This window comes from Myxine glutinosa, chromosome 1 (assembly GCF_964187855.1).
Source record: "Myxine glutinosa chromosome 1, kmMyxGlut1.1, whole genome shotgun sequence".
Taxonomy (NCBI): Eukaryota; Metazoa; Chordata; class Myxini; order Myxiniformes; family Myxinidae; genus Myxine; species Myxine glutinosa.
Window position 1 is genome coordinate 255,551,274 of NC_136261.1, and position 25,179 is coordinate 255,576,452.

General features: G+C 48.6%; 2 protein-coding genes across 7 annotated transcripts in view; both read right to left on the reverse strand.

The window, feature by feature from the left end:
- LOC137436558 (choline/ethanolamine transporter flvcr2b) overlaps nucleotides 1–5,835 on the reverse strand; it is an 81,017-nt gene extending 75,182 nt beyond the window's left edge. For 3 of the 4 annotated variants that reach the window (XM_068130459.2, XM_068130450.2, XM_068130444.2), the window contains exon 1: nucleotides 5,499–5,835. In XM_068130459.2, the coding sequence (XP_067986560.1) occupies nucleotides 5,499–5,647 (149 nt within the window). In that variant the 5' untranslated portion in view covers nucleotides 5,648–5,835. Of the gene's footprint in view, nucleotides 1–5,344; nucleotides 5,371–5,498 lie in introns of those variants that run through there. The other variant, XM_078785952.1, reaches the window with a different exon arrangement.
- LOC137436499 (ribosomal protein S6 kinase delta-1) overlaps nucleotides 1–23,511 on the reverse strand; it is a 283,132-nt gene extending 259,621 nt beyond the window's left edge. For all 3 annotated transcript variants that reach the window (XM_078786048.1, XM_078786046.1, XM_078786045.1), the window contains exon 1: nucleotides 23,171–23,511. In XM_078786048.1, the coding sequence (XP_078642174.1) occupies nucleotides 23,171–23,468 (298 nt within the window). In that variant the 5' untranslated portion in view covers nucleotides 23,469–23,511. The remainder of the gene's footprint in view (nucleotides 1–23,170) is intronic.
- Nucleotides 23,512–25,179: the final 1,668 nt, after the last annotated feature.

The following is a 25,179-nucleotide window of genomic DNA, read 5'->3' on the forward strand; positions in this document are numbered from 1 at the left end:
ATTTTGGTGAAGATCTGAATATGGATTCGGATATGAGAATTTTTTTTTTTTTTTAAGTGATTCTTCACCATTGGGATATTGTCGTGCAATTCCGGTTAACACCAGAGACCGCAGATAGGCCTGAACGGATTTATTTGAGGCGACGGCCAAACACGGATTCGGCTATGAAACGTGGGAGGAAGAAGGAAAATGGAAGGCTGCGGCAAAAGCTTACATTCAACGAACCCATGGCAGCTTCGGTCCTGTAAGGGAATCAACTCAACTGGACACAGGTTTAAAAGGGGATGGAAAATAATACAAGGGTTTATTAAAGTAAAAAGGCAAGGACAGGAAAAGCACGCGCCGGTAATAAAATGTCCTAATCGGGACGTCCCCACTCACACTTCAGATACAAACGAGGGAATGCGAACTAAGGAAAAGAGAAACGTTCGTTGTGTAATTGGGAAATGTGGCGTGCGGTCTTATCTGGTCTCGTCGTCTTTCAGGGTATCGTCCACCATGTGGCTCCAAGCTCCGCTCATGCTCACGTGCCACCAGGCCTTGCTCCAAATTCCAAAGCACCCACGAGGTCCCACAGTAGGAGAAGCACCGCGCGTCCAACGCAGGCTAGCAGCTCCAAGCGAGGTCTATCTTCACACCCGATCTGCCTGCCACATCCCAGTCAGCTCTCCCGAGGCAAACGTGCAAGAAGCAAGCGAACTCCACTCGGGCTATGACTCAACTCAACTCTGGCTGCGCAAGACGAAGCGCCGGATGTCCAAAAGGGCTAGCTGCGCAAACAAGAGCACGAACCGCAAGAGAGACGCAAGAGCTGCAAGAGGGCCAGAGACGCAAGAGCAAGAGGGCTGCCAGAAAAGAGAGAAAATGGCGTTCGGCACTCCCTTAAATAACCTTTGCGGTGACGTCAGCCTTGGCGCGCTACCAACCAGCGACTTCCACCGAACCTTCCAGCTTCGCGCCTCTCGCACTCGTTGGCTGGAGGTTCGCGCCCAGCGCGCCGACCAATCACAGGACCGTAGAGTGGCAACAGCTCGTAGCATGTAGCGTGGTGATAGCACGTAGCGTGCAGCGTGGTGATAGCACGTAGCGTGCAGCGTGGTGATAGCGCGTGGCACTCAATGTGGCTAGGCCTGTCAGAGGTGTAACTGGCGGCGGCGCCCATCGGCGGTGCACCGGCCTGGTTTCTTTGCCTGTTCCTTCCGAAGTCACCGTCAGGGAAGGGAGTCATTTAATGTTGCACTAAGGAGATCCTAACTAAGTGTCTATGTTGGTGTGCATTGCCATAAGGGACAAAAGTTTAGCCACCAGGTGTGACACACAGTGGCGCTACTCTTTAATCCCTACGCGTACGCGACTTGTCACTCGAACATCCTGGTATGCTCACAGGTATACTCTTAACCGACAAAACGCCTAAACATGAAAATTACAAGGTAGATTCCTTACCGCGACAGACGAAGCACGTTACCTACACAGATCTATCTGGCTCTACATATCACTACCCTACCGACATAACAATATCATCTGGTGTTGGCCTAATGGTTTGGGCGGCGGGCTTGGGATCCTAAGGTCCTGAGTTTGAATCTCATTGAATTAACGTCAGGTGGGGTTGACTCAGTCCGTCATCTTTCCGAGGTCGGCAAAATGAGTACCAGATAACTGGTTATAGAGAGGCATTGCATCAGCGGCAGACACGCCCGCAGAAAAATGATCCAACCATCAGCCGGGTGGCTGCACACTAACCACCACCTCGATTGGGAGGTAGGCCAAAAACGATACATAGCAGAATATCTCAAAAGGTTATGGATGGATTTGGACAAAACTTGTTGGACAGGTTGTGTGTGTAACAAGGAAGAATCGAAGAATATTTTTACATCATATAAATTCTGTATTGCGATTTTCTGGTCTACTCTGAGATACAAAACGTAAACTGTTCACCCGGCGGAGGTATGTCCAGACACCCAACATGTCCATTGTCCACTACTAGTTACAAGTTCAAATAAATAATAAAGGCCCATGTGAGTATATACGGTTAAAGATCACGTCAACAGATATGACACATAAGCAAAGTACACGAGTGAAGTGCAGGTCAGCAGGTCACAGACTTTATACCCTGTGCCACGGAAAGCCCGAGTTCATGATGAACAACATTACCCAGACCTGTGCAAGCTTGTTAAAGATTCGGCATGTTAGTACTGGGTTCATGTTCGTCCGGGGTTCATGGTGGACAATATTACCAGGACCTGTGCAACTTGTAAAATATTCGGCATGTTAGTCCGGGGTTCATGTTAGTACTGGGTTCATGTTAGACCTGGGTTCATGTTAGACCTGGGTTCATGTTAGACCTGGGTTCATGTTAGTCCGGGGTTCATGTTAGTCCGGGGTTCATGTTAGTCCGGGGTTCATGTTAGTCCGGGGTTCATGTTAGTCCGGGGTTCATGTTAGTCCGGGGTTCATGTTAGTCCGGGGTTCATGTTAGTCCGGGGTTCATGTTAGTCCGGGTTCATGCTAATCTTGGGTTCATGTTCGTCCGGGCAGGGTCCATGTTCGTCCGGGCGAGGTTCATGTTAGTCCGGGCGGGGTTCATGTTCGTCCGGGCGGGGTTCATGTTCGTCCGGGCGGGGTTCATGTTCGTCCGGGCGGGGTTCATCTTCGTCCGGGCGGGGTTCATGTTAGTCCGGGCGGGGTTCATGTTAGTCCGGGCGGGGTTCATGTTAGTCCGGGCGGGGTTCATGTTAGTCCGGGCGGGGTTCATGTTCGTCCGGGCGGGGTTCATGTTAGTCCGGGCGGGGTTCATGTTCGTCCGGGCGGGGTTCATGTTCGTCCGCGCGTGCCGCGTGGTTCATGTTCGTCCGGGCGGGGTTCATGTTCGTCCGGGCGGGGTTCATGTTCGTCCGGGCGGGGTTCATGTTAGTCCGGGCGGCGTTGATGTTAGTCCGGGCGGGGTTCATGATAGTCCGGGCGGGGTTCATGATAGTCCGGGCGGGGTTCATGATAGTCCGGGCGGGGTTCATGATAGTCCGGGCGGGGTTCATGATAGTCCGGGCGGGGTTCATGTTAGTCGTGTGGTAGTGTGGTCGTGTGGTAGTGTGGAGCATGGTAGTGTGGAGGGAAGCTCAAGGGTTTTACCCCTAAAGACCACCGGCTCAAAGGTCCATTGAGTCGCTTTATTAAAAACATCTATTTGCAGAGCAAAACTACTATCTATGTGCACATAGGAGAGACGAACCTGATGTCTGCTCAACATCATAGCTCGCTCTACCCTTCGGTCTTCAAACACAACTTTTATACTCATTATTTGAATAGTCCGAGGCTAACCTTAACTTAGGCTAACCTAACCTAACTTAGGCTAACCCCCGCTCTAGCAGGGAACATGGCCTTAAAATGCATGTTGTGTATTTGAATAGGTGGGAGGGGAAGAAAACATACGTGAACCCATCCCCCACAGGTCACGTAAACAAAACCATTCATTCCCATAGATGAGGGACGGGACACGTCCCTCCACCTTGGATCATTTACAAAGTATTTTGCATCTTACTGTGATGTTGATAACCTCTGAAGACTCAACAATGTTCGTTACATATTACCCACCGAGTTAATTTGACTTCCTCTGAAAAGGAAAGATATGCAGATTTGCAAAACAATGAACAGGATAAAGTTGTGTTCCAAGCCGATTAACTTTCAGAAGTTACAATGGTCAATTTGACCTGGAGGAGTCACAGAGGGCGTACAAGCCTTTGCAAATAGTTTCAAGAATGCAGAGCATTGTTCATGCAAATTGGACAGGCAGATCTTGGTGCCACTCAGTCTGAGAGGTTTCTATCAATGTCCTTCAAAACAATTCATGAGAACATTCATTGATTATATACACGTTTCTTAAATCATAATTAGTCATGTGTGTGACAGGGCACTAATGAATCACATTGTACAGATGATTTTACCAGAGAATTGAGATGTTAAAACACAATAATTATATATACTGTATATATAAACTAAATCCACTTATTCATCACAAAAAACTATCAATCCATCCATTATTGGCTTGGTCTGTAATAAAATCATTTGGTCAGTGCTGGCGATGACTCACCTGCTACCTCTCAATCAAAAACATTGTAAAAATTAATATCCTGCTCATAATTCCTACGACAGTTGGCCTGGGGTTCATGTTAGTCCTGGGGGTTCGTGTTAGTCCTGGGGGTTCTTGTTAGTCCTGGGGGTTCATGTTAGTCCTGGGGGTTCTTGTTAGTCCTGGGGGTTCATGTTAGTCCTGGGGGTTCATGTTAGTCCTGGGGGTTCATGTTAGTCCTGGGGGTTCATGTTAGTCCTGGGGGTTCATGTTAGTCCTGGGGGTTCTTGTTAGTCCTGGGGGTTCATGTTAGTCCTGGGGGTTCATGTTAGTCCTGGGGGTTCATGTTAGTCCTGGGGGTTCATGTTAGTCCTGGGGGTTCATGTTAGTCCTGGGGGTTCATGTTAGTCCTGGGGGTTCATGTTAGTCCTGGGGGTTCATGTTAGTCCTGGGGGTTCATGTTAGTCCTGGGGGTTCATGTTAGTCCTGGGGGTTCATGTTAGTCCTGGGGGTTCATGTTAGTCCTGGGGGTTCTTGTTAGTCCTGTGGGTTCGTGTCAGTCCTGGGGTTCATGTGAATCCTGGGGTTCATGTCAGTCCTGTGGTTCATGTCAGTCCTGGGGTTCATGTGAGTCCTGGGGTTCATGTGAGTCCTGGGGTTCATCTTTGTTAGTCAGGGGGTTCATGTGAGTCCTGGGGTTCATGCGAGTCCTGGGGTTCATGTGAGTCGTGGGGTTCATGTGAGTCCTGGGGTTCATGTGAGTCCTGGGGTTCATGTGAGTCCTGGGGTTCATGTGAGTCCTGGGGTTCATGTTAGTTCGGCAACAAAACAGTCATGTTTGTTTATATTATATTTATTTCAGATACAAATCTAAACCATTACCCATCTCAGGTATATCAATAATTGATGTCGTTTACCTTGTAGCATTTGGGGATATTCGACACACAACATCAAAGACTTGTGCACCAACTGGATAAAACTATGGAATCACAGAAGCCGTCTATCCTGCCTGTACAACCCTCGGACGAAGCGAATTAGGACGGTCAGTCATGCTGACACGAACATGTGACATGACCAACTTCGAGGGACCACGTGACACTAACAGTCAATAACCCGAGTTTCCTGACAAAGTACTTTAACGGTGGCAGCCATTCGGTCCCGTAAAAGCATGCGCTATCATTACCAACCTATGGCCTTTTAAACACCGAGCGTCAAACAAGGAGGCAGCGCGCACCATTTGAAAATACTCTGGTATGAATGGGCCGGGTTTGAACCACCAACCTTCCAGACTCGGAGCGGACACGGCACAAGACATTCAAACGAAACGCTCAGAGAGGGAGAGGGGGAGGGAGAGGGAGAGGGAGAGGGAGAGGGAGACGGGGACGGAGACGGAGACGGGGACGGAGACGGAGACGGGGACGGGGACATCACTCACTTGGAGAATATATTGTTGATGATCCCGTACTCGAGCCACTGGAAAGCATTGCTGAGGGAGTAACAGCTAAAAAGCGCAACAATAACCCATCGCAAGGGATACACCCGCGTCCCGCCGGTCTTGTGCACCGGAATCGCGTTCTTCTCCATGGCAGTGAAACGTGATGAGAACTCAACGCGCCGGGCATGCCTTAAAAGTTCCCTCCCGTGGTTGGGCCTCAAAGCATGCGCTGATTTTTCCCACAATGCCCAGCGAATACCTCACCGTGACCTTAAGCTAGCGCTGCACCTCGCTCACGCAGATCGTGGTGCGATGACGGCGTGTGCACGCGCTTTAACCTTGCAGCCAATCAAATGCTGCCACGTCATAAAAAAATATGTCGAAAGCACTCGTTTCCTAAATCGGTCTCGTTTTAAGTTTGTTTAATTACCCCTTCGATCCCCGTCAACATTGTCGTCCGATCACATGCTTTGAGTCGTTCATTTCCTTCTGTCATTTCACAGTGGAGTACATATCATGCCAATTACACCGAACCGTTGTGTGATCAGCAAGTTCCATGCAGAGTGAATGAAGATGCACATATGTGTGGAAATGTATGTATATATATATATATATATATATATATATATATATATATATATATATATATATATATATATATATATATATATATATATATATATATATATAAAAACAAAATTATATATATATATATAAAAACAAAATTATATATATATATATAAAAACAAAATTATATATATATATATATATATATATATATATATATACGTATATATATGTATATATATATATATATATATATATATATATATATAGATATATATAATTATATATATGTATATATAAATACTGTATATACAGTATATACATAATAATATAGTATATGTATAAATATTGTTGCAGATTTGAGAATCCTTTGTTTGTAAATATGACCCTCTGGTAGTAATTCTTATAAATACCTCCATTGGTGTAAAGGTCAAAGGTCGTCCCCTTAGTTAATCCATAGCATGCACGTAGAAAATCATATACCCTTCTAAATAGTTATTTCCTTATTATGTGTATTAGCTTAAAGCTCTGTTTCCCATTAATTGACACTGCACTGCACCGAATCGAATAAGATAGGATCCATCCGACACCCCCATGGCCTCCGAAAAAGCACCAGTACGGCGGCGTTCGCCACTACTGCTTTGGGCGGTTTTCTGCGCTGTTTTCTTCACCCCAAAACTCCATTACACACGCGGTCAACTCGGGAGAGAAGGGTGTGGCCGGCCCATCGTCTTCAGAAGGTGGAGCCAGGAAAGCCCCGAACGACCAACCACAAATCAGTGGGTATGGCTTGGTAGGGTGTGTCATATAACCCACGGCGTGACGCCCCCACCTCAGATGATTGAGGGAGAAAGATGCGCGCAAGAGTTCAGTGGAGGGACTGCTTGGTGAAAGAGGTGAAGGACGAAGTCGTTGAGGGAGCCAGAGAGTTGAAGGAGCCCGAATAGAGAGCTCTGGGAAAGGAGACGCTGTTCCAACCAGCCTTGCCACGACAAGCTCTGACGTGTTGCTGCGAGTATCCCGGCCGTGTGGACCCGGGTGTGGAGAGTCAGCGGCTGCTCGCTCCCGGCCCGGCCGTTCTGCAGTCCCACCTGAACCTTCCTCTCCTTCCAGCCATTCGTTCCTGCCTTCCTCCCCCACTCGTGTAAGTCTGAATGTCGTCTGTTTGTCAGTGTTGTCTGGGCTTTGAAGTAAGTTTGTATAAGTAGAAATTGCTATGTGTCCTTCTGCTCCCTCCATTTTCTGAATATTACTTTGATTGCTTTTCTTCCTTTAGTCTGGTGTTAATAATAATAAATCCTGTTATTTCCTACCTTCGTCTTCTCCTTCATGCTCGTCCGATCGTCTTTGTGATTTCCCCATTGAGTACCTGTGGCACGATTTGGCCAACGTTTCGGAACCGGGTTAGTGAATGCTAATGACTCGAACTTCGGGTTGCTAAAAACCGCTCGGCAACTAGACCATCTAAAACCAGGGTTTGAGCGGGAGTCCCTCCCCTGCTTCGCGGTCAGGAGTGGCACTCAGGTCCTTGGGACTTTTCGTAGACCAAATACCCTGGCTGCTCCCGACCGGAAGGAGCGTTGGGACCCCCAGGACTCACGTCGGTCAGTCGCGGACAAGGGGATTAATCCCCCCTTCTTAAGGGGAAAAGGGGCCGATGGTGAGATCCGTAACAATATATATAAAGAATTATATATATATATATATATATATATATAAATATATATATAAATAATTATATATATATATATATATATATATATATATATATATATATATATATATATACATACATATATACATATATACATATATATACATATATATATATATATATATATATATATATATATATGTATGTATGTATATATATATATATATATATATATATATATATATATATATATATATATATATATAGGCCTATATATATATATAGGCCTATATATATATATAGGCCTATATATATATATATATATATATGCCCATATATATATATATGCCCATACATATATATATGCCCATATATATATATATATATGCCCATACATATATATATATGCCCATATATATATATATATGCCTATGCCTATATATATATATATATTGTTGCGGTATTGAGAACCCACACTTGCTTGTAAATATGACATCATTAAAGGTTAAAGGTAGCACCCCATAGATAGGCCACAAGCAACACGAAGGTCACCATAGGACATCAGTTATTTCTTAGTATGTGTTAGATAAGGCCATTTTCCAATAGTTGAATCTGCGTTGCGTCGATCAAATAAGAGTAGGCCCTTTCGTTCATTTTGCAGCCTCCCTCCAAGCGACGCCATTAAGCGTGCTCCCCAGTCTGTGCCCCATGGCCCCTCCCAATTTGGTACGCTCCTTGGCCAGCAGCAGCAGCCTTTGCTGCCCTTGAGCTCGCTCAACGCCGCCGTAAGCCACGAGGTGAAGCCCGGAAAAAGGGGGCGGAGCACCAGGGAGGAGGTGTGGCCACGCCACCCAGCCGTCAGGGCGGGGCCGGTAAGCGATAACCAGCCAACCAGGGCTGGAGTGACATCGCCTGACAGGGCGTGGTTGGGGCTGACGGAGCGATCGCTGGCTTGACTTATAAAAGCGCGCGCAAAAGCCCTTTTACAGGACTCTCGCTAAGGACTGTCGTGATTACCAAGGACTCGAGAGTATATGCGCTTGATCGTGGTTGAACAGGACTGGCACCATTTGCAGTGTGATAAAGAACTGATCGTGGTTGAAAGGACGGTGCAAAGAGGGCTCGCTGGCATTGGTATTTCAAAGCAGGACATTTTGGAGGGAGCGCTTGGCGCGAGTCGTGCGAATATTACGTATGCCAGTACACCAGCCTTCCCCCCGTCATTCTAATTGTCCGTTCGTGCTACGTTACAATAGGAGCTGCCTGCCGGGTTTTTCATCGCCTGGACCGGAGCCGGACTGGAGCCTGGACGCGCTGGTGACCAATGACCATCAACCTGTTCATCTGCAATCCCCGTGTGAGTGTCTGTATGTGAGACGTGCCCGTTTGTCTCGGGAATAAGTTAAGACTGTAATTAAGACTGCCCTGTGTACTTTTCCTTCCTCTTTCTTTCTTGTATATTCCTTTCGTTTCCTCTTCTTCTTTGTACATTTGTTAATAAACCCATCTGTTCTTCCTATTTTCCTGGTTTCCTCTCAATCCGATCGCATCAGTCTTTTCTCTAATTGGGTAAGCGTGGCACGATCGCAACCGCTTAGAATCGGGTCTAGTCACCTGTTAACAGCTCGGATCGCGGATTGCTATCCGCTCGGCATTTTCCATCCATATCCGTGGTTCGAGCGGGAGTTATTCCCTTGCTTTACGGTCGGTGGTAGTAATTAGGTAATAGGACTAAAAATCGACCAACAACCCTATTTACCACCGACCGGAAGGAACGTTATAACTTCCAGGGCTCGCGTCGGCCAGATAAAAGGACAAGGGGATTAACCCCCTCTTGATAAGGGGAGAGCCGATGTCAGAGATCCGTAACAATTGGTGTCGGGGAGTGGGATTGGGACCCGAAGTGCGCCTAGCGCACTCCAAATTACGAGTGGCCGAAATGTTATTAAAACATCTAAATTAAATCGTGCCATGGATAGCCAAGGCGATCCGATGCCGGTGGGGGTAGATGAGGAGGAGTTAGAGGCAACCCAGGACCCCCGGAAAGAAGGGGGATGATTGGGAGAAATGGAAGAGGAGGTTGAAGAGGGTGCGGCAGTAGGGGTTGCAGGCGCACAAAATGGCGGCGCCTCACACATGGCGACGAGGGCCGCGCCCGCTGCGCAAATGGGAGGGATGGATCTGCAGGACCTCAATGCGCAGCTACAGGTAGCCATACAATTGGGGGTGGACAAAACGCAGGAGCAAATTGGGGGGATTGAGTAAGGAGATGGGAGAAATGAGGGCCGATAGTAAGCAAATGGAAAATAGAATGGGGGAGCAATTGGAAAACCAAATTGGGGGATTGAGAAACGATGTGGGAAACCAAATTGGGGGATTGAGAAATGATTGGAAAACCAAATTTGGGGGATTGAAAGATGGGTTAAACAATTTGAACAATGATATGGGAAATCTAATTGAAGGGTTTGGAAACAGAATGGGTGACCGCTTACAAAAGATGGGGAAAGACATAGACCGCAGGTCGGGCGGGAAAGGCACATGGGTATGCGATGGGGTAGCGCGGCTTGAGGAACGCTGGAAAAGCGAGGCTGAGCAAAGCGCAGATACATGGACCGGGATAGAAATCGCGACACGGGGTATGGGAAAGCCGACGACCGCAGAAGTAGAAAAGAAAATTTTATGAGCGCCAGCGGTCGTCGAGGAAAAAGAGAATGAATTAATTAATAGTTGAAATTGGGATTAAGAAGACGGCGGACTTAGAAGAGCAATCGCGGGAGGAAGAAATGGAATTTGCCCAAAGTCTGTATTCACATCATGATGCCGTACTTGCTAATCCCAATAAAGATTTGCAGGTGCGTGTGGAGAGGAGGATCCCGAAGGTAAGCCGGGCTGTGTATGGTGCGAAAAGGTTTGGCGCGAAAGGATTTTTCGAGCGCTTGGGATCCCGGCGTCACCCGGGCGCTTGTGGAAGGTCCGTGGTGCGCTGTATGAAAGGAAATGGCGCGCGAGTGAGGAAAAGGTGTGCGCCGGAGCGCGAGTGTGATACAGAGTATGGGAGTGAAAGTGAGTGTGACACAGAGTGTGAGATGGATGGAGAGAGTGTGCGAGGATGCACACCTGAGTTGGTTGTGGAGAGTGTGCAGGGATGCACATTAGAGCGCGTGATTGGGTGTGCAGCAAAAGAGTGCACACCCATGAGTGTTACGGAGTACGTAACGGGAGAGTGTGCACCAGGGTGTGCGCAAGAATGTGCACGAGAAGAGTGCACAACAGAGTGTGTGGAAAGCGTGTGTGCGCCTGGTTGTGCAGTAAGAGAGTGCGTGGAAGAGAAGTGTGTAACAGTGTGCACGTGAGAATGCAATAACAGAGTGCATGGAATGTATGAGAGGCACTGAGACGCCTCGATGTGCGAGTATGGGAAGGGTCGCGTGTGAAGGTGAGAATGCGACTCGAGCATCGACGCTGACCGGGGCAGCGGTTAGGCCGACTTATAGCCGGCGCGAGCTCCCGGGGCGTGGTGTTCTTTGTGTGCTGCGGGGGCCGGCGGGGATCGTTGCCACGGCGCCCTTGCAAGGGGCACCGTGCACGATTCGGGCCGGGCTCCGCCCTGTATGGTCGGTGCCGCGTCGTAGCGGCGACCGGCACGATTCCAGGGGAGAAAGGCCAGGTCGGACCTTCGCCCCTGGCGGGGGCGGTGCTCCGACCGGGCGAGGTTGGGTCATCGGGCCGGAGACCGAAAGGCTCTGCGCTGGGATGGCACCTGGAACCTCGGCCCGAGTATGCCTCCTCCCCAGAATCGAAAATGCCGGACGGACCCAACCAACAGGAGACAGACCACCATATGCATTGCTCGGCTTTTCGAAGCCGAGCTGTAAAAATGTATTCCCGCACGAGAGGCTCGAGAGTAGTGGACTAGTAGTGGTAGTGATAGGAATGGTAGTTGTACCATTCATTTTGGGGCAAAGGAGCTATAGGATTTATGGGGTTTGGCAGTGTAAGCTCGCCAAAGGCGGGTTAGGATAATGTTAGGAATTTAGAAAGATGCCCATAGGTGACCTGAGAGTTAAGTAGTGACATTGTACATGTAGAGGGGACGTAGAGAGATTAGATGGATGATAATGATGAGGGAGTGCTTCGTATAAGGGATGACGGGAAGCACTAGTGTTAGAGGGAAGGAGATAGTTAAATGATGCTGTGTGTATGAGCTTGAGGTTTAGGCGGAAATGAGGCATTGTGAATGGAAGTCCTTGTAGTGCTGGTGAGCAAATGAGGCAATGCTCGAGAGCGGTGTGTGTGTGTGTGTGTGTGTGTGTGTGTGTGTGTGTGTGTGTGTGTGTGTGTGTGAAAGTGTATGAATGGAGTATTGAGGATGTGTGTAATTGTGTTTTAAGTGCATTGGCTTGCGTGGTGTGCAAGTGGAGAATGGTTGTGTGGAATAAATGGTGTGGAGTGAGTAGTGTGGAATGAGTAGTGTGGAGTGCATGGTGCGAAGGAGTGAATGGGGGAAGGATGGACCCCTTCACGAATACCCAGGGAGGGTAGTTTAAAGTTAGGTAGAGGGAGTAGGAAAATTTGTTGGATATTGACATCTGTGGTGCGTGTGGTAGCAATGAAGTGCTTAGAGGGTGAAGTGGAATGGCTGGGCGTGTGAGCCTGTTAGTACATATAGTTAAATGAGCACTCCGCCACTGGTAGTCTGTCGGCCAGGTGAGGCCGCAGGTAGGCTCTGGGAGCCAGGTAGTGTCGTGTAGAGTTCAGCGGGGCCCGAGGATCCCAGGAGAGAACCTGGGTAGCCCAATGCCAGAGGGGGCATAGAGGGGGTAAGTGCCAGGGAGGGCCTTCCCCAGGTTAGGGTTGAGGAGCTAGGCAAGCTCGGGTGACGACGTTCAGTGGCGGAGGTGCGCAGGTAAGTAGACCTGCTGGGAGAGCCACACGACCCAGCCCCGAAATTGTGCGAGGGCACAGATGGAAAATTGGGGGGAGTGAGACCCCAAAATTGGGAGAGCACCACAGTATGGGCAATGGGAATTGGTTTTTAGAACCACATAGTGTAAGATGGCCAATGGATTGGCAGGGCAAGACCCCAGGTAGTTTAACTGTGTTAATGTCATTTAAAGAATAGTTAGGAGAAAATCTCTTCCCACCATCCGCATCCACTCACCGAGGTGACAGGATTCCACACCAGGTTTTTGCAAGTATTTTGGAATGTAAGACGCATCTTGACGTGGGTGAGACATTGTGTGTTATTCCATCCCTTCCTTCTTGGGAGGGATTGGTGACGAATTTGGTTTAGGGGAGATATGGGGGACGAGACATGTAGAGACGGATTTGTAAATTGTGTAAATACGGGGAAGGGCAAGGGTAGTGTAGGCTGACATGGGGGGTGACGTACGAGTAGGGACGAGCTTTCTCAGCTCGCTCTCCAGCGCCCCTCATGTCGCATTACCTTGTATGATGTGTACCCTTGCGCCCTTTCCCCCGCTAACCTCTGCTTTGTCTGCCTCCCCACTCATGGACCATGGTCTTTTGTGCGAGGGGGGTGTGCAGGTGCCCTGAGTTGTGCGGCCGCACTCTTGCTGCCTGCACCGTGCTGTTGCCTCCTGCCTGCACTGATACACCATATGGACCACACGTTCTGTGGCCTGACACCTATGGATCACACGTTCTGTGGCCTGGCACCTTTGGACCACACGTTCTGTGGCCTGGCACCTCTGCTGGGACAGACCATTGCTGCCAGCAGTATCTGGCTTGCGGACCACTGTTTTAAGTGGCATCAATGCCATGCAGGCGGAACCACCTACGCTGGCCCTGCTGGCCAAATATTTAAAAAAGCGGACGCGGTTTGTTCCCTTTTTATTCATTAACCTTTGGTGTGCCCGAACAAAGATGGCAAAGTTTTACGAGGGCACACCGAAGAACAGCAAGTAAGAAGATCAAGCCAAGATCCATCGGCCCAGCAGAGAAGCACAAGACGTCATCATTTATTAATTTTTGAAATGTTTTTGTGCATTTTCATGATGGTGCTTTTTGTGCATTTTTTTTTTTTTTTAGGTGCATATGGGTGTATGGTGTATCGATGCAGTGCATTGCAAATGGCATTTCCTCTTTTCAAAAAGTCTTCTTTTTCCCACAAAAGACAGGTCCTGGGTCATAGTTTGGTAAATACCTAGTAGTGTCTTGTAAATAATGCTCCCCACCGGCTTAAATGTTTAGTTTGAAAACCATTCCATAATTCGATTAATTGTGGGCATGAGTCGGTTAGGTAGGACACAACGCAGCAGGTGGGACATATCTAGTGTTAAAACTGTCGCACTCAGGGTAGTAGGTTAAAAGTAGAGGGAAACTACACCTAAGTGTCACACTAATTGTTAAAAGATAGTCCTGACCCAGATATTGTTTCGGCTCGGGCCGAGCCTGGCAAAAGGAGGGGTGCAGTGTTGCAGTTTTGAGAACCCACACTTGCTTGTAAATATGACATCATTAAAGGTTAAAGGTAGCACCCCATAGATAGGCCACAAGCAACACATAGGTCACCATAGGACATCAGTTATTTCTTAGTAAGTGTTAGATAAGGCCATTTTCCAATAGTTGAATCTGCGTTGCGTCGATCAAATAAGAGTAGGCCCTTTCGTTCATTTTGCAGCCTCCCTCCAAGCGACGCCATTAAGCGCGCTCCCCAGTCTGTGCCCCATGGCCCCTCCCAATTTGGTACGCTCCTTGGCCAGCACCAGCAGCCTTCGCTGCCCTTGAGCTCGCTCAACGCCGCCATAAGCCACGAGGTGAAGCCCGGAAAAATGGGGCGGAGCACCAGGGAAGAGGTGTGGCCACGTTACCCAGCCGTCAGGGCGGGGCCGGTAAGCGATAACCAGCCAACCAGGGCTGGAGTGACATCGCCTGACAGGGCGTGGTTGGGGCTGGCAGAGCGATCGCTGGCTTGACTTATAAAAGCGCGTGCAAAAGCCCTTTTACAGGACTCTCACTAAGGACTGTCGTGATTACCAAGGACTCGAGAGTATATGCGCTTGATCTTGGTTGAACAGGACTGGCACCATTTGCAGCGTGATAAAGAACTGATCGTGGTTGAAAGGACTGTGCAAAGAGGGCTCGCTGGCATTGGTATTTCAAAGCAGGACATTTGGGAGGGAGCGCTTGGCGCGAGTCGTGCGAATATTACGTACGCCAGTACACCAGCCTTCCCCCCGTCATTCTAATTGTCCGTTCGTGCTACGTTACAATAGGAGCTGCCTGCTGGGGTATTCATCGCCTGGACCGGAGCCGGACTGGAGCCTGGACGCGCTGGTGACCATCAACCTGTTCAACTGCAATCCCCGTGTGAGTGTCTGTATGTGAGACGGGCCCGTTTGTCTAGGGAATAAGTTAAGACTGTAATTAAGACTGCCCTGTGTACTTTTCCTTCCTGTTTCTTTCTTGTATATTCCTTTCGTTTCCTCTTCTTCTTTGTACATTTGTTAATAAACCCATCTGTCTATTATAATAAACCTATTTTCCTGGTTTCCTCTCAATCCGATCGCATCAGTCTTTTCTCTAATTGGGTAAGCGTGGCACGATCCCAACCGCTTAGAATCGGGTCGTCACCTGTTAACAGCTCAGAGCGCGGATTGCTATCCGCTCGGCATTTTCCATCCATATCCATGGTTCGAGCGGGAGTTATTCCCTTGCTTTACGGTCGGTGGTAGTAATTAGGTAATAGGACTAAAAATCGACCAACAACCCTATTTACCACCGACCGGAAGGAACGTTATAATTTCCAGGAATCGCGTCAGCCAGATAAAAGGACAAAGGGATTAACCCCCTCTTGATAAGGGGAGAGCCGACGTCGGAGATCCATAACAATATATATATATATATATATATATATATCTATATATATATATATATATATATATATATATATATATATTGTTACGGTTGCGGTTTAGATGTTATGATGGGCCGAGCGGATGGTCCAACCGCGACCGTTACAGGATCCCCGATTGGCCCGACTCCCCCAACGTTGACCAGATCGCACCACAGATATTAAATTTGGAAACCTCTAAAGCGACCGAAAGAGAAGGAAAAGAGAAGCAGACAGAGTACGGAGGAAGAACAGATTTATTATACACACACAAGCAAAAAGAAGGAGCGACCAAAGTTATTTACAAGCAATGGATGGAAGAAGCAGTCACACAGTGAATCGTTAACTTATACTATTCAATTTACTTAACCCCAGGACAACATTCAAGACAGACGACGTTCACACTTACACGGGGGAAATTGCAGGCAGGAATGGCGGAGGTGGGTTGCTGGAGAGGGAGGCAGGGTCAGGTCCCTGCAACCGGCAGGGCTGGAGGTAGCAGCTCCCAATTCTTCGCGTTTTTGGCGGGAAAACCCTCGGTCGCGTCGACGCTGCTGATGCTGTAGACGTCACGCGCTGGCTCGGTCACACCTGCTCCTCTCCTTCTGGTGGAGCCGTCTCCCTCCTCTCAGCGCGTCTCTCCAAAGCTTGTTTCCTCTCCAAGTATCTCTCCTTTTTGGTTTAGAGCGTCTCTCATCTCACAGCTCACAGCTCACAGCTCACAGCTCATCTCTCATGTCCTCTCTCATGTCATCTCCCAAAGCAGTCCCTTCCAGTCGCTTTTATTACTCGGGGCGGAATCAAGCCGCCGGCTGCGAGGGCACGCCTACCGGGTCGCTCACCGCGGTGCTGGTTGGCTGTTAGGGCTGTCCGATTCCTCCTTTGATCATGACGACGTGCCACGCCTGTGAGTTGGCGGCTCCTACCCCCCTCTTCTCCGAGATTAGCACATGGGCAATGGCGGCTTGCGAGATTGAACACCACTCGCACCGCTTTTGAAAGGAACTTTGGAGAGCGGAGATGATTGGGGAAATTGAAAGGGGCCTACGCTTATTTTGTTTGATACAATGCAGAGTCAATCTAGTGGGAAACACATATTTAGCCTACATAGAATAAGGAAATAAACTATTTAAAAAGATATATCGTGGCCTGTGTGTAAGTTTCATGGAATTAACTAGGAGGACGGCTGCGACCATTATTTACATTACGAGGGTGTTACACACAACAAAACCATACTTTTCACATTCGTTACACTTTCTCCAAAATTGTTACACTTCTCAAAACCGTTACCCTTCTCAAAACCGTTACACTTCTCAAATTCGTTACAATATATATATATATATATATATATATATATATATATATATTGTTACGGAACTCAACGTCGGCCTCTGTTCCCCTTACCGAGGGGAGATTAATCCCCTCGTCTCTGACTGACCGACGGGGTCCCTGACGCTGCCCAGCTACCTCCGGAAAGGTAGGTGCACAGCCCCGTTCGTACCGCGGGCAGATGTTAATTGCCGAGCGGTTTTAGCAACCGCGGCACGAACTATTAACAAGGAACTAACCCGATCCTTGAACGTTGGCCAAATCGTGCCACAGGTGTCCAATGTGGAAACCTCAAAGACGAACGGATGTGAGGAAGAAGAAGAAGAAGAAGAAGAAGAAGAAGAAGATAGGAAGAACAAATATAATTTATTACTATTATTTACAAGACCAAAAATAACCAAGGAGAAGGAAAGATAATAAAAGAATTTACAGAAGAAGAAGACACAGTGCAATTATTAGCTTATTTTATACAGTCTTACTTAACCCAGGACAGAACAAAGACAGACTACGAGCACACTTACACGGGGGATGATGGCAGGAACGAATGCTGGAGGTGGATAGCTGGAGGGAGAGGAAGGTCCACGGGAACTGGGTCACGGTCGGGCCGGGAGCGGCAACTCCGTTCCTCCGCGGCCACGGTCGGCACCACCCTCAACACCCAAGCTGCGGTCGTGCGAGCTGCTGCGGTACGAGCTCCGCCGGTTGAAGCTGTTGCTGCTGTTCGAGCTCCGCTGGTGGAGTCAAAGCTGCCTGGTGGAGTCAACGCTGCTTGGTGGAGTCAAAGCTGCTTGGTACTGCTCGTGGTACTGCCTCTGGTCTCTTCTGCCGCATCTCTCTCTCCCTCTCCGACTCCGCAGCACTTGACCGCCTGGATGCTCTCTCTCTCTCTCTAAGGCTTCCGCGCGCGCTTTTATAGCGCGCCTCCAGATCAACCCGCGCCACGCCCGAGCTGGTCTCTCACCGGTCCTGATTGGCGGGTCAGGGCTCGCTGGCTCCACCTTGGGATGACGATCGGCGGCCAACGCCCTGGATTCGGCCGCTCCTCCCCCTTCTTCTCCGATCTGACCGTGTGTTCAATGGTGGTGTTTTGTGGTGAAAACCATAAAGCAGCAGCGGCGAATGCAGAAAACCGCATGCGGAAAACCACCCAATGCAGTTGGCAATTGATGACAAAAGGGGCATGCGTTTGGAAGTGGAGGCTTTGGGGAATTTGAAAAGGGATTCTACCTTGTTCCAATTTGGTGCAATGCAGTGTTAACTAGTGGGAAGACAGAACCTTAACCTAATACACATAATAAGGAGATAACTACTGAACAAAGGAAATCTATGATTTGCTACGTGATTGTATATGGAATAACTACGGGAACGACCTTTGACCTTTATACACAACAAATGGAGGAAGGAGGGTGATATTTTACAACAAGTAAACACAATTCTCATATCCATAACACTGCACCCTCCTCCTCTTAGGCACGTCCCGGGCCTATTACTTTTACCTTTCGTGTGGCACGTAGGTGTAGTTCCCTCTACATTTAACCTGACCCTGAGTGTGACAGTTTTAAAACACAAATAAATATGTCCCGCTGCTGCATTGCACCCTACCTAACAGAAGTAAGTTGGCCAATGGATTGGCAGGGAAAGTCCCCGGGTAGTGTAAAGTGTGTTAATGTCATTTAGAAGGTAGTAAGGGTTGAAATCTCCTCGCACCATCTACATCCACTCACCTGAGGTGACAAAACTCCACACCATGCCATGTTTGATTATTTTTTACTGTGCAGATGTTTTGGATAGTGAGATGCATCATGACGTGGGTGTGACATTGTGCTTTGTGTTCCATCTCTCCCTCCTTATGAGGATTGATGATGAATTGGTGATGGCAAATTTTGGTTAGAGGGATTGTGGGGACGAATTCGGCATTAGGAGAAATATGGGGGAGACGTGACCGTAGTGACGAATTTGTAAATGTGTAGATTGTTGTAAATATGGGGTAAGGGCAAGGGCAGAGTAGGTGACAGGGGGGGGGGGTGACGTACGGTAGGGACGAGATTTTCTCCGCTCCGTCTCCAGAGGCACCTCGCCTTGCATTGCCTTGTTTGATGTGTACCCTTGTGACCTTACCCCTCACTCACCTGTCTTCTGTCTTCCTGTCTGCCAACCAGGGACTGTGCTCGCTGGGCGCCAAGGCGAGCGTGCGGGAGTCCGCCATGGTGTACCAGAACTCCCACAACCAGCATGCATTGCATTGATAAACCACTTATGGACCGCCGTCCTGCGGCCAAGCACCACTTTATGGACCCCAAGTTTTGGGGCCTGGCACCTCTGCTGGAGCCGGCCACGATGGCCCAGGGTCTTGCTTGCGGACCTCGGTAAGGTGGCACCTATGCCAAACAGGTGGACCACCCTTAGTTGGCCCTGTGGCCCTAAATAAAAATGGACACGTTTTGTGCTTTTTATTTCCAAGTAGGCCGCATGAAGCAAGAAAACATCAGGAAGAACATCGGCCCAGTAGAGAGGAGGAATACCACCACCAGTTGTTTTTTTTTGTGTGTGCTTATTATGAACTGGTGACTGTGCACCAAATGGTGCTTATGGTGCTTTTGGTGTTTTGGTGCTCTCTTTATAGTACTGGTGCGTCGATGCAATGCGTGCTGTCTCCTCCCTCCCAACAGGAATTTCTTCTTTTTGTTTCCCTAAAAAGAAAAATCACAGGTCCTGGGTTGCATTTTGTAAATAGTCAAATAATGCCAATGTAAATAATGCTTCCCCACCGTAAATGTTTTAGTTTGAAAATAATTCCGCAATTCGGTTAGCTGTGGGTGTGAAACTGTTAGGCAGGGTGCAACGCAATTAGCGGGACATATTTATTTGTGTTTTAAAATTGTCACACTCAGGGTCAGGTTAAATGTAGAGGGAATTACACCTACGTGTCACACTAAAGGTAAAATTTTTGGGCCGGGACGTCCCGTAAGGAAGGAGGGTGCAGTGTTGGGGATATGGGAATTGTGTGGGTAATTCGATGTAAATTTTCCCTTTTTGTATGCTGTAAATCCTGTAAATATCACCCTCCAAGTATCAAAGATCAAAGGTCGTCTGTAGTTAGGCCATCGCACACACGTAGCAAATCTATGATTTCCCTCATTAGTTATGTCCTTATTCTATGTAGTTGAAGGCTCTGTTTTCCACTAGTTCATTACGTTGCATCAATTAAATAAGACAGCTCCCTCCGACGCCCCATGGCATCTTCCAAGTGCCAGGTTTGCCAGGCTTGCCAGGTTTGCTGCAATTGACTGCTTTAGCCACTTTGCTGCATTTTCATCTCCTTTATCCACTTTGCTGCATTTCATCCCCCGTCCACTGTTTTGCTGCATTTGACTCCATTACGCACGAGGTAACCTCAGAGAAGAAAGGCGTGTCTCCACCTCGTCATAGAGGGGAGGAGTGAGTCAGCCCCGCTCAACCAACCAAGAACAAGGGGTTGGACTTGGAGAGGGTGTGGAGGGAATCATCGAGGAGTTTCGCGGAGGTTCAAGGGAGGGGCATATATAACCCGCGGTGGCACGGCCCCCAAAAAAGAGAGATACGTGCGACGATCGCGCAGGCAGGAGATTGAGGGAGAAAGACGCATCAGATGATTTGGAGAGAAGGGGAGGACCAAAAGAGCCCGAGGCGTGCAGCGACAACCAGCCCCTGCCGCGTGCAACGAGATACGTGTGCCGACGTCGCCCTGCTCGCTCCCAGACTGAAAAGGACCGGCTTGCTGTGCGCCCTGCCAAGCCTTCCAGCTTGTGGTTCGACCTTCTTCTCCCTCCAGCCAAACCAACCTGCAATTTCCCCATCGTGTGAGTCTGCCTGTTTGTCCATCTTTCATGTTGTCTTGGGGTTTATAAGTAAGACTGTTTAATATAAGCTAATCATTGCACTATGTCTCCTGCTCCTTCCATTGCCTTGTAAATCGTATTTCCTTTCCTTTCTGCTTTAGTTGTGTGTAAATAGTAATAAATCCTGTTATTCCCTACTTTGTCTTTTTCTTCTTCATGCTCTTTCGGTCGCTTTAGAGGTTTCCATCATTGCACACCTGTGGCACGATTTGGCCAACGTTTAGGATCGGGTTTGGTATTGTTAATGGCTCGAACGTCGGGTTGCTAACACCGCTCGGCAATTATAACATCTAAAACCGGGGTTCGAGCGGTACTTGTCTCCCTGTTCTGCGGAGGGATGGATAAAGGTATTCGGGATAAACCCTGGACCCATAACCCTGATCCGTTCCATCCCGCGGGAGGGCGTTACAAGTACCAGGACCGGGGAGACGGCCAGCTTAACAGGACAAGGGGCTAATCACCCCTTGCTAACGGGAGAGCCGTCCCCCGTATCCTAACAATATATATATATATATATATATATATATATATATATACATATATATATATATATATATATATATATATATGTATATATATATATATATATATATATATATATATGTATATATATATATATATATATATGTATATATATATATATATATATATATATATATATATATATGTATATATATATATATACATATATATATATATATATATATATATGTATATATATATATATTGTTACAGACGTGGCTTAGATGTTAGTTTACCGAGCGGTTTTGGTATGACCACGTCTGCACAAGTTACCGATTATACTCGACGTTGACGAAGCCGCGCCACGCTGGCTCAATAAGAAAAAGAAGACACCCGGCTGGGTTATAAAATGACGACACCAGGGATACGGTTCTCAAGACCTCCGGAGGAGATTATATTCGTTACGGAAAAGGTTAGATTACAGGGGCTAGAGGTACAACATAGAAAGACAAGCACTTAGACACAATCTTATATTATTCCCCAACAGACGACAGGCAAACGGGACAACGGCTGACTCACACGGGGGTTGATGGAAAGGACAGGCGGGTAGCGATGGCTCCAGGTGCACCTGTGCTCAAAGGTTAGAATCGACCCGGTCCGGTCCAGAGATGCGGGAGGTTTCACAGCGCTCGGAGGGGACGTTCTTTCACAGGCGGGCCTTTCTCTCTCAGCGCTCGCAGGTCCTTCTTTTTCCAGCTCGGGGCGCATCTCCCGTCACATCCGGCGCGTGGCCGCGTATATCCGGCGGGGAGTGACACGCCCTCGGCTCGTTAGCTCCGCCTCGTGGAATCGGCACGTTGCTTCTCATTGGGTGCGTGCGGGGGGGTTTACCAGGCTCCGCCCTTGACGAGGAGCTGACAAGGAGCCCCTTCGTGGTAACCCCGTGGAGCGCGTGGTCAATGGCGCTAATCGAGCCGGTGTGAGGACGCATCCTCCCCCGCTCCGCCGCCATCTCCTCTGTTGTTGTTGTAATTGTTGGGGAAGAAGATGGAAGGAGGTATGGGAAAGGTCCTAAACTCACTACTGATGCCATATAATCACATTCTGGTGCAACGAAGAGTCATAATTAATGGAAACGAGGCCTTAACTGACATAGACTAAGAATAACTAGGAAGATGTCCGAAAGTTGTCTACGTGTGGTGCGGTGGACCTGGGCACGACATTTAATGGGGGAATAAGGGGAAGGTCGGCTCTACTGATTGTTATTTACATGCAATGGGACTAGGGAATGGGGGATTGGGGAAAGTTGGGGAGTATTGGAGAAAATAGGGGAATATTTACAAGCGGATATGGAGGCCAAATTCCATATTCGCAACATTGCACCCTTCTCTACCCTCGGGGCGTCCCGACCCGATAAATTTTTACCTACTTTAGTGTGGCACGCAATGTAGTTCCCTCTACTATTAACTCTACCCTGAGTGCGACAGTTTTACAGATATTCACGAATGAGTAAATATGTCCCCCTGCGACGTTGCACCCTTCTCCTCACAGAAACACACCCACAGGATAACCGAATCCGGAAAGAATTCGCAAACTAAACATACAGCCGGTAGGGAGCATTATTTACAAGATTACGCTGATATCTACACTACGATCCAGGACCTGTCTTTGGAGGAACACATGCAGATGTTATGCATAGAGAGAGCGCGCTTGCCAGCATCGATACACCAACCCACGAGTGCTCTGTGGCCGACGGCCTTTAATAACGTGCAGAGCACCCCATCCCAGCATCAAAAGCACCACCCCACCACCAATCGGTGCAGTCACCATTGTTCATTGGAATAAAAATAAATTCGACAACCCCTAACCCTGCAGGTGTCTCTTGCTCTTCTTGTGGTGCACTTGGTGTCAACTAAAAGTGGTTCACCTGTATGGCATAGGTGCCACGTTGACCCATAGGTCCATCCCCGGGTGGTGCTTGGCCGCAAACGAACTGCGGTCCATTGTGGGTGGCCACAAACATTGCGGTCCATATGGTGTATCGATCCCGGCAGCAAACAGCGAAAGTGCAGGCCCACAACTGCGCAGCCAGCACCTCTCTCTCCTCTCTCTCTACCCCAAAGCCAGATCCTCGGAGGTGGGAGACAAAAGAAGCAGACAAGTGAGTAAGGTGGTAAGGGCGCAAAAGTGCACGCAATGTAAGGTGATGCACACTGGGGGCACATGGGAACCAGGTGAGACAGGTACGTTCCTATCGTACGCCCCCCCCCCCACCAGGTAACCTACATGGCCCCTCCCTTACCCCTTACTGTATCCACAAAACACAACACTACCCATAAACATCTACTTTACAAATCAACAAACATCCCTACTGTCTTCCCCGTTCCTCCCATATACCAAATTCGTCTTCTCTCCCTCCTAACCAATCAAATTTGCCATTTTCAACTCAACATCAAAATTTGCCATAACCAATTCATCATCAGTCCCTCCTAGGGAGGGAGAGATGGAATCACCCCAATGTCTCATCCACGTCGTGATGCGTCTCACAAATCCACACAGCGATTCATCTCCTGCAACAAAACAAAGAAAACACAGGTGTGGAGTCATCATCATCACCACAGGTAAGTGGCTGCGTATGGTGCGACAGGTTCATCAATCCTATCTATCTCCTAAATGACTTTAACAACTTTACACTACCCGGGGTCTTTCTCCGGCCAAACCATTGGCCCTCTTACACTATGGGTTCTAAAAACCAATTCCCATTGGCCAAACTGTGGTGCTCTTCAATTTGGGGTCTCACTCCCCCGATTCATCTCCCGGTGCCCTCGCACAATTTCTGGGCTGCGGCGTGTACCTCTCCCAGTGGGTCTACCCACCTGCACACCTCCACCACTGCAGTTGCCTCCGAGCTTACCTGCTCCTTGCCCTAACCTAACTACTTGGGGAAGGCCCTCTGGCACTCTCCCCACTCGGTGCCCTCTCTGGCACTGGGCTACCCGGGTCCGTCCTCCGGATCCTCGGGCCCCATCCACAACTCTACCGGCTCCCAGAGCCCACCTGCGGCCTCACCTGGCCGACATCCTCACAGTGGTGGAGTGCCCAACCAACTACACACACTAACAGGCTACACGCCCAGCCATTTCCACAACACTAATGCACCCATTCACAACACCATTCTGCAACCGCACCACAAATGCCAATATCCAACCACAATTTACCTGCACCCTCTACCTAACACTTACACTACCCGCCCCGGGTACTCGTGAAAGGGGTCCACTCTTCCCCCATCCACACCTTCGCACCATGCACACCACTCCGTACCACTCACTCCAACTCTCTCCACACACCTGTACCTGCACACCTGTGCTCTCACACCTGGTGCCACCTGCACCCTTCTCTCCCCAAGCGCATTCGCGCTGATCCACACACTCACTACTCATACACTGCTCCACACACCTGTCCAGTTGCACACCTGTGCAATCACACCTGTTCAATCCTCACACACACAGCATCATCTCAGCTAACTACTCCCTTCTGAAACTTGCGCTTCCCAGTCGTCCCTTTAACTATTGCGCTCCCTCGTCATTATAATCCACACTAATCTACCTGCGTCCCCACTACAGGTATCAGTCACTAACTAACCTTAACGTTACCTACTGTCATCTTCGCTAGATCCCTACACACAATATCCTAACCCACCCGGGCTAGTTTTCACTGCCATACACCCCATAAGCTATTGCTCCTTTGCCCCCACCTGTGAGGGATGGTGGATTTGCCATCCCACCACATCGGGGGTCTCTCACTACCAATTTTGCACATCAAATTTCAACAAATTAAAAATTTGCCAATCACTGCCCATCATCTGCCAATCACTACTGCCAATCCCTTGCCAATCATCAAATTTTGTTTTTCTCTAATTTTGGGGCCAAAACACTA